General features: G+C 38.0%; 1 protein-coding gene across 1 annotated transcript in view; it reads right to left on the bottom strand.

The window, feature by feature from the left end:
* Nucleotides 1–10,532, bottom strand: part of BTAF1 (BTAF1 RNA polymerase II, B-TFIID transcription factor-associated, 170kDa) — a 122,028-nt gene that overhangs the window by 3,470 nt on the left and 108,026 nt on the right. Inside the window, exons 31-37 of the mRNA XM_006831136.1 lie at nt 10,196–10,337; nt 9,978–10,108; nt 7,473–7,598; nt 5,771–5,923; nt 2,434–2,645; nt 761–920; nt 270–440 (exon numbers count right to left, since the gene is read on the bottom strand). Of these exons, the coding sequence (XP_006831199.1) occupies nt 270–440; nt 761–920; nt 2,434–2,645; nt 5,771–5,923; nt 7,473–7,598; nt 9,978–10,108; nt 10,196–10,337 (1,095 nt within the window). The remainder of the gene's footprint in view (nt 1–269; nt 441–760; nt 921–2,433; nt 2,646–5,770; nt 5,924–7,472; nt 7,599–9,977; nt 10,109–10,195; nt 10,338–10,532) is intronic.

Here is a 10,532-nt window from a genome sequence, read left to right as displayed (position 1 = left end):
CTCTAAGGTGACCAAGCAGGATCACTATGCTGAGGTTCAATCAAGTTCTTAGGGGATCTTACTCTCTAGCAGGAGTAGCAAATTAGTAGCCACTCAGTGCTCACTTTGAGAATTACTTATATCATAAATTTGAGCATGTAGCTGATGAATATCCACAGACAAGTGGATTGGATATTATTCCACAACCTCCTAAAATGCTGTTGGATTAAATTCCAATCAAGTTCTAAACTCATTTCTTAAAGACATAACAAATTGTTCAAATTATTTACCTTATCAAGAGTAAACAAATCAAGAAGTTGATCCGTTCCCATACTCTGCAAACTAGAATTTTCTTGGCTAATAACGGTATTTGCTATGTTCATCTTGAATTTCTGCAAACCCATTATTTTCTCTTCCAATGTTCCTCTGGTTATCAATCGGTACACATTAACCACACGTTTCTGAATGAGAAAAATAGGTAAGCAACTATAGCACAAATAAACTGATCATTTTGAAGCTAAGTCAGAAGGCTCACATATTCTTGTATGGAGTATACAGTACATACTACTAGATAATTACCATTGGTTTTTACTTAATTGACTGCAGAGAATTACAAAATATTAGAGATGGATCATGTCCTGTTTTTCTTAACCCAGACACTTCATCTAACTCATGAGGAAGTGGCACCTTGCACAGAGCCAGACCACTGGTAACATCAGAGCACGGTCCTGAACTTTATTACCCAAACTGTAGGTTAACAGCTGCAAGACTGAATCTTTACCTGTCCAATGCGATGGGCCCGGTCCATGGCTTGTAGATCTCGCATGGGATTCCAGTCATGCTCCACAAATACCACCGTATCAGCGCCTGTTAAGTTAAGGCCTAGGCCACCAACGTGAGTTGTAAGTAAGAGGACGTCTATGGATGGATCGTTGTTAAACCTGAATTAAAAACATAAAACATTTCTTTCTAAGTTAATACCTTTCTAAGTCTTCTGTAAAATAAACTGGGCTATTTAATAAAATCAAAGAGCACAAATGAAAACACTGCTTTAAAAATCCATGAACAGGCACTCTGTGACCACTTTAGATAATATACATAATATCCTTCATTAGTGGAAAGATGTGTTCGGTGTTAGCTTCAGGGAAAGGTCCTTATCTACTTCGAACTCTGTAGGCCTGCTGTCCCTTATAAATTCTCCATGTGTCTTGGCATCATCTCCCCCTGGTTCTAGGAGATTCTCAGTGTAAGACCCTAGGTCCAAAGGGTACACTTCGCTTTGGACTCTTCTTTCCTGGTGGTGGTTGGGGCCTGCTGTCTGCTCACTTCTCTGTGTTGTGTATTAAAAGGTGATGCAGGCCACATCCCAGGGCAACTCCTCTTACATCAGATCACGGTTGGAGGATGAATACATCATTACATAACTTCCAAACCACTGAGAATCACGGCCCATCTAAGCTGGCAAATATTTTGAAGGGACATGATTCAATCCATAACAATTGTATTTTAGGATCTGAGATGAAGACAAATTGCAGACATACAATTAAACACAAAACCCACCTATGAAGTACAGAGACAGAAGGGGACGCATGTGGATCAGGTTAGATGAATCATTCAAAAGGTAGGAGATACAGGTGTTGAGGACTGCTACTATTGTGCCGGTCATAAAGGTTATGATAAGGAGTATCTAGTAGCCTTCAGCAGGAAAGAAATCTAGCATCATTATTACAAACATCAATAATAGCAGCTACCACTTAATGCATGCAAAGTACAAATGCCACTGCTTGGTGCATAATAAGAAGGCATCATTATCTTCTTCTCTATTACAACAGCTCTATGAAGGTATTGTCATTGTCTGTCTTAAGAGACTGAAATAAACTGCTGGACCAAGAGAACACTGCTTAAATAGTATAGCTAAGAATCCAGCTTAGATCCCTGCCTCTTAAGTCATTTGTGTTTCCAAGTGTATGTGTGGTAATATCCTAGGGATGCTTGTTATAAATTCTCACTCTTGAAGTCAGCAGATTGGTATAAAACCTGGAAATCAGCATTTAAAAACCCAGTTGCTGAGATTTTCCTATTAAACACTGCATAATGGATTCTGCTTTGTAGATGGGCCAGTTTCCAACTTGGTTCCTGAACAGGACACCTGAGTAAGATTTTAGCCAAGCCACTTGCTTACTTCCCCTAATTTCTAAGACACATGCAAGGAAAAGTAGTTATCTCTTTGTTTATTGATGCCTTAAGTTTCCTTCTTGCCCTTTTGACTGCTTTCTTAATATTTTCACACTATTCAATTATATTGGTTGTAGTGTTAGGCTTAAAAAGGATTGGGATGAATTATATTTTTTAATTTTTTCAAATAGCTTACTTAGAAATAGGAAAATATTTGGGGGCAAGTTTCAATGTAAGTACCAATATGTTTATGAAAATAGAATTTTAGAAGCTACTTACCGTGAAACAATGGAATGCCGCTGACCGGGAGGTATGCTACCATCTAATCTCAAATAAGTGACAGAGGGCAAGTGAGGTCTAAGGAGATCATGTTCTACTATATCAAGCATGCTCTTCAGCTGACAGAAGATCAGGATCCTGTGCTGGGCCACAACAGACTCTGTACCACTCTCTGAAGTGCTGCCATTTCCCAAACCACAATCCAGTAGCAACTGCAAGGGGGAAAACAACAGCACACAATTGCTACACAAGCTCAATAAAAGGAGACAGCTAATCGCACTGTGACAAATACAGCTCATAAAGGGTTAGAGCAGCTAAATCTGACAAAGAAGAAAACCCACAGCATCTAGCTAGATCTGGCTTCCTAAAAAAGAGCTTATTACTGTAGCTGCAGACCAAGATCTTTAACAGCAGAATCCACCCTGCTATGGAAGTGGCTTAGTAGCAGGCACACAGCAGGCATAATGAATGTGTGAATAAAATCCAAGAAAATGTTTACATCAGTTTGGGAAACTAGTGTACCTAACAGTACCTTCAATTTCTAAAAGCTTAAAATAGGATTTATGCTGACATCTGCTTTCCTTCTGAGTCTGTAATTTTGGTATGTGCTAGGATCGGGCTGCGAACCTTAAGGTCAGCGGTTCGAAACTACCAGCTGCTCCGCGGGAGAAAGATGAGGCTTTCTACTCCCGTAAAGATTTACACCCTCAGAAACCCTATACAGGGTCACTATGGGTCGGAACCGACTCGATGGCACATAACAACAACAACAACAGGAACCCTTTGCCTAAGTCATCAACTCCCAATTCAAACCTTGGACGTGAGTTTCTAATGAACTTCCCTGGGAGACAACACTTCACACATGTTACTACAGTCAGATTCTGGACTGGAGGGTGTCCTATGTGACTTTCATTTTGCCCCTGCATCTTTCACTGGAACAAATCCAAGCCCAGTGTCTGACTATAGGCTGCGAAGCCTCCTAGGGAACCATAGACCTGGGCTGTCCCGGACAGATGGCCCTCAGTCTCTGGGTAGACATGTAAGAGTGACAGAGGTCCTTCTTTATATTCTTGACAACTCAAACATACCTTTTCATTGTTCCAATAGTCAATACTTCTCATTTCACTATTGTTGCTAAGCCTGTTGTATTTCTCGGGGTAAATTTTTAGAACACAAAACTTTTCCCCTACTTCAGAAATAGACTTTAAAAAAATTCTCTCAATACAGAACCTTCACCCTGAATGACTGAAAAAGATTTGAGAAAATAGAAAAGGCAGCTCGTATAAAAGTCTTCCATGAATACAGCCAGAAACATTATTTCAGAGTGATACGAGCACCCTAAAACAAGAGTACAGCCTCAGTAATAAACTGTTGGAGAAAAGTCATTTACCAAAAGATAAACTCTCCAAACGAGACTATAGTACAATTAAAATGTGGATGAAATTTAATTATTTGATAATATATCTAATTAACTGATTCCTTGACTAAGTCCTTATAGCTATACTGTATTAATTATACCAAGAAAACCAATGACATTTTATATACATGGTTCAAGCTCACCAGCTGCTCCTCAGAAACCCTATACAGGGTTGCTATGGGTTGGAACTAACTCGACGGCACTTAACAACAACAACCTAGGAAAACAAGAGTCCTAGTGTGGTGCTGTAAGATAGGCAATGGACTGCTAGTCACAAGGATGACAGTTCAAACCTACCAGTCGCTCCTCAGACACCGTATACAGGCTCCCTATGACTTACAACCAACATAGCAAAGAAAGAGAAACAGTGCCAAATAAGAAAAACATCCTGTATATAAACCAAACTACAAGGAGCGCTGGTAGCGTAGTGGTTACGATTCAGGCTGTGAACTACAAGGTCAGCAGTTCGAAACTACCAGCTGTTCCGCGGGAGAAAGATGAGGCTTTCTGCTCCCGTAAAGACTTACAGCCTTGGAAACCCTGTACAGGGTTGCTATGAGTCGCACCGACTCCATGGCACATAACAACAACAAGAAGGTAATAGCCATTCTCCATTTTTTTAGTCAAAGTTTTGTTTTGTGATTATCAGAGATGCATTAACTGGGTATCAAACCTTGTATATGCAATATTTTCTATAGTAAACTATGAAATCTAAAATCTTCATTCATTAGTTACTTTCAATGACTTAGGTTAGAATAAGTACTGAGCCTCTTGTTGTTTTGTTTCAACAGGATGGAACCACGGAGATGTCAAAGAGTTGAAAAAGGTTCCTGCTGTGCCAGACACACTTCAGAAATAGTGACAGAATTTCTCAGAACTGAGAAATAAGTTTATCTATGAAAAGACCAAGCACTGTCACAAGAAATACAGGCAGAGTTACAGATCAGAGATTCGAATGGCAAGGATGGCAAGAGAAGCCAGCAACTTTTCTGTTCCTGGAGAACACAACATAGCATTTGTTATCAGGGTCAGTGGTGTCAATGATGTGAGCCCCATGGTTCTAAAGGTGTTGCAACTTCTTTGCCTTCACCGGATCTTCAATAGCACCTTTGTTAGGCTCAACAAGGCTTCCATTAACACGCTAAGAATTGTGGAACCATTTACCGCATGATGGTGGGTGGTGGTTATGTGCCGTGGAGTTGGTTCTGACTTATAGTAACCCTGTACAGGGTTTCTGAGGCTGTAAATCTTTACTGGAGCAGAAATCCTTATCTTTCTTCCATGGAACAGCTAGTAGTTTCGAACTGCTGATCCTGAGGTTACAGCCTAATTCGTAACCACTTTGCTACCAGAGCTCCCTATGGGAATACCCAAACCAGAAGTCGATGACTGAATTTATGATCTACAAACGTGGTTCCAGCATAATCAGTTAAGAAGTGAATTGCCCTGAAAGGTATATGCAGTTGACTTTATGATCTCTTGGTAAATATGGATCAGCTGCATGGAGGATCGGATTTTTTGATCAAAGAAGCAAATAACGCTCTGTGGCCCTGCAACGTATCCACATAGCGGAATGAAGAAAAAGACAACCTATTTTGTAGAAGGTGAAGATGCTTGCAACAGGGAAGACCAGATCAGCAGAAGAATTAACTAAGGTGTCTACTATGGTTATTTTTGTAAACTTGTCAGCTAATTAAAAAATTACTGAAAGTAAAATCAAAGTCTTGTTAAGATATTAATTTTTAAAATTAGAATTAAATGATTATTGTTAAGAATTTGGTTCTTTAAATTAGGTTAATTTAACTTTTGAAATCGTATTAATGGTGAAACACACTGGTACTCTTTTGGAAAAATAGGTTTATCTAGTGTTATACTTTAGGAATGTGCAACACAAATCTAACATTGAAAAGGTATGCTTACTTGTTTCAAAGCTGAGAGTTTAGGGGCATGCTGAATATCACGAAGAGAAGAATTCTGAGCTGCCAGTTTTTCCGTAGTGCTCTTGAACTCTGGATGTTGAGGTGTTAAGACTAATGCTGGATGGTTGCAAAGTTTACGTAAGTACTGTAATGCCTTTAAAAGGAGAAAAATGTACAAATCCATATCACAAATATTCTTATTTCTGCATCTCTTCCTATACTAGTGTATCTGTCTGATATACCTTTTTTCCTCTTCTCACTTGGCAAACTTGTAAAAACCTCATAATGCCTTCATGGTGCTAAAGGCTAAGCACTGGACTGACAAGGTTAGTTTGAGCCACAGGGTTGGCAGTTCAAACTCACCAGATGCGTCTCAGAAACCCAATATAGGCTCACTTATGAGTTGGAATCAACTCAACAGCACTTAACAATGCCTTTATCAACTTCCCTCAGTCCTTTTTGAATAGTTTGTATATACTTCTATGATAGTAGTTATTATTAATGAAATTGTACTGTTTTTATGTCTGTTCCCCCTAACTAGACGATGACAAAGTGTCATATTCCTCAAGGACCTTATAGATTTGTGTACTCACAGTAGTCTACTTCAGTAGGTCCAGGGAAGGGAGTAGGGGATTTTATTAAGTGGCTTTTCTAATTCAAGTACATACAGTCTTTCTCTTTTGTCTTTCATCTGGTTCATCAAAGTATCTTACCCTTATCTTACCCTGTGGCATATACTTACTTTCAATTTCTCAAATCATTAACTAGCAGAGATCAATAAGAATAATTTAAGTAAGTCTCCATTAAAAGTTTATTACTAAGTTAGAGTAACAGTGTTCCAAAGACTGCTGCTGATTACTACAGCAAAAATCCTGGGAGGGTATAGATCTTCACAAATATATTTTCCTTCTTATCTTTAAAAATGCCACACAGTATTTAGCTTTATTGGTGGTAAGGAGGTTAGGGACGTTTCCTATTGTGGATTATTTCAAGAGGAAAAGAAAAGAAAAAAAGTGAGTTGACACTTTCTACCTCGTTTTCATTGGCTGGTCCCTCAAGTACGTATGTATGTATGATCCTGCCTCAGTGCATTCACACTTTTTGTATTCTGTCTAAAATCTCTTCCCCCACGTTCACATACCTAAGGCCTCACTTTACATCTTTGCTCAAATGCCATCTTCTTAGTGAGGCTTTCCATGACTTCCCTACTTAAAACTATAACCACATCTTTATACAACAGGGCTTCAAAAAGTACACAGGAAAATGGACTGAAAATAATGAAAATTTTCCATGAACTTTTTAAAGCCACCTCATACTACATCCTCCCCTTCTTTCTGTGTTTTATTTTTCTCTTACATAATATGCATCTTAAGTATTATATTTCATCTCTGCAAGGAAAGGAATCTGCTTTGTTCATTACTTTAATCTCAGTGCTTAGAAAAATTACTGCTATGTGATAAGGATTCCAATGTTTTTCAAATGGAAAAAAAAAACTTCTAAAATTCTTCATATTATAAACATATTATTGTATATATTTAATTTTAATATATAAGATCAACTAGGAGCCATTCTAAGCAGCTTGCCAAGCTATATTGTACTCTAAACTTTCCAAATAAGTCTGTATGTATTTCAGTGTTCCATATATAAACCACCCTACTTAAGAATATTTTCAACATCATTTAAAAAGTGAACTATAACTATACCTGGAATACATGACCTGTAGCCTTAAGTTTTGGTTTTTCAGTTTCTTCAGAAAGTGCAGCTGAAGATACTGTCTCATCAACGTCACACTTGGCGCGAGACTTGGCAAAATCTTCATAGAGCTGAACCTATGAAATTGTCCAATAAAACAGTTAAGTATATTTTGTTTCTTTAAATAATAATTATATTTTAAGTGTAAGTTTACACAGCAATTTAAGTTCCCATGTAATGTTTTTATACAGTTCTGTGATACGGGTTACAATTTATGCCTGTATTCTCATTATTTCCATTGTGTTTCTCCTATTTCCATTGATCTAGCCTTTTCTTCTGTTCTATGCTTCTGGTAAAGGAGCTCTGGTAGTGTAGTGGTTACAAATCGGGCTGCGAATCTCAAGGTCAGCAGTTTGAAACTACCAGCTGCTCTGCGGGAGAAAGATGAGGCTTTCTGCTCCCGTAAAGATTTACAGCCTTGGAAACCCTGTTCAGTGTTGCTATGGGTCAGAATCGACTCGATGGCACTTAACAACCACATGCTTTTGGTAAATGTTGACCGTTTGGGCTCACAGAGTTGAATAGTTGATTGTTTCAGGGAGCACACCGAGTAGTTTATTTTATAAGCCCATATTTTTTGTGGCATATACTTACTTTTCAATTTTTCAAATCATTAACTAGCGGAGATCAGTAAGAGTAATTCAAGTAAGTCTCCATGAAAGGAAATTATATGATACATACACTACACTACTGAAGTGCCTTTTAAAATTGCATTTAGAAAACAAATATGATACATTAATTATGGCTATAAAGATATATAACCCTAGATTCAATTTTTCACTCTATTCATTACATTACATTACTAATAAAAGAGAACTGAAAACCTTTTAAGTAATGGAGAAAGTATTTTTTTAAGTGAAATTACACAGTGAAGACCCTATAATGTTCTCCAAGAAACTAAGTTTTTTTTTGAAAATTGGACACTGACAACCCAGTAGGAAAAACTCATACCAAATTTGAAGCGTTACTTTGGGGTCTTGGTTCCTGCTTTGTACATACTAAAATAATGTAAAAAAAGAAGAAAATCTAGAGAGCCAAAGAATGGAATTAGAGCACAAAAACTGGTGAATGCTAAAAACACCAAACCCACCTGGCCTTCATCCAAATGTGTTTTATGCCTATTTAACAGCGGTTCCGTGGGAGAAAGGTGAGGCGTTCTGCTCCCATAAAGATTTACAGCCTCGGAAACCCTGTGCAGGGTCGCTATGAGTCGGAACCGACTCCACGGCACTTAACAACAACAACCTATTTTAACACTATCACAGATTTTTAAACAGTTTTATTGTGATTTAGATGACTGTTTACATAGCACATTAGTTTTCCGTTATACTATTGTACTTACTTTAAGAAGTTTTCATCTCATACTATTGTACTTACTTTAAGAAGTTTTCATCTCATTACCCCTAAAGTATGAATCTAATTTTTACCAATGAAGGAAGAAAGCTCCAGGCCAGAGCTCTCAGCAGGTATATAAACCAGTGCCTGTAATATGGTAGATTGATTGACACATTTCTAACCAAGAGATCAACCAAACTAAGACAAGGGTCAGTTTCCACTATGTGCTTAAATAACAAAGGAAGACACCATGAATTCCTTGGATAATTAATGATCTCTATGTATAAAATTTTATTTTGAACACTTGTAGTCAGATCCTAGCTGCATGACCCTGGGCAAGTTATTTAACTTCTCTGAGATTTGTAAAACTATAGATTAATAGACTTTGACATCGTTGTTGGTAAGTACCGTGGACTCGGTTCTGACTCATAGCGACCCTGCACAGGGTTTCCGAGGCTGTAAATCTTTACAAGACCAGAAAGCCTCAATAGGCACCTATTTGGCCCTTGTAAACATAGGTTTGTTGTTTTTTTTTGTTAATTGCCATCAAGTTGGATCTGACTCGACCTGTATAGGGTTTCCAAGGAGCAGCTGGTGAGTTTAAACTGCTGACCTTGAGTTCAAAGACTAGTGCTGATCCTATGGCGCCAACACCAGGAGTCCCAAACATGCAGTCATAAAAGTTTTCAAGTTAAAATTTAGACATAAAAGCAACTTTGATACAGAATTTCTATTTAACGCTATATTCAAACACCTATCTAAACAGATCCATTTAGGCTTCATTCCTAGTCTAAAGAAGTAGAAGCTAGATTATAATAAGCAAAGCTAAATTTAAGACCTTTATTCAACATTTTCACTGTCAATTAGTATTAGACTAAGGAGACCTGTAGGATAACCACTAGATTGCTAACCACAAGGTCGGAGGTTCAAACCTACCAGAGGGTCCATGAGAGAAAGATGAGGCTGTCTGCACCTGTAAAGATTTACAGCTTTGGAAACCTTATATAGGGTCACTGTGAGTTGGAATCCACTGGATGACAGTGGGGAGTATTAGACTAATAATTATATGAAATAATCTGCTGATAAACCTACAAAACAACCAAAACCATCATATTTCTAACCTGGAGAGGACTAAGAGTACAGTAATAGTCTTGAATAATTTTGGGTGGAAGATCCTGCAAAACATCTTCTTTCATTCTTCTCAAAAGAAATGGCAACACTTGCCGGTGAAGTGCATCCATTGCGAGAACACCTATTAAAAGCAAGAGAACATGGCTTTTAAAAGGGTAGGGATAAACTGTATGTACTTATGCAGGGTTTATAATGGTCTCTTTCATACCTGCTTCTTGTTCTCGACTGGAGCTTCGAGCATCCCTACTTGCTAATATAGGTTTACCATATCGAGCAGCAAACTGGCGTTCAGTACCCAAAAATCCTGGCATGAGGAAATCAAACAACGACCACAGCTCCAAAACATTGTTCTGATTATAAAAGAGGAACATGAGTTATTTTCTTTTGTACTGGTATTATTTCCTTTCCTTACACTTAAATATAAAACATTAATGAAAGCCCCTTATGATGACAGCGATCACCACTAAATTTTTAGGCTGTAATAAGTCTTACAAGGAGCTCTGGTAGCGTAGTGGTCACGAATCAGGCTGCGAACCGCAAGGTCA

The sequence above is a fragment of the Chrysochloris asiatica genome, unplaced genomic scaffold (assembly GCF_000296735.1).
Source record: "Chrysochloris asiatica unplaced genomic scaffold, ChrAsi1.0 scaffold00003, whole genome shotgun sequence".
Lineage (NCBI taxonomy): Eukaryota > Metazoa > Chordata > Mammalia > Afrosoricida > Chrysochloridae > Chrysochloris > Chrysochloris asiatica.
Note: the sequence above shows the minus strand (reverse complement) of the source record. Positions and strands in the feature narration are given on the sequence as shown.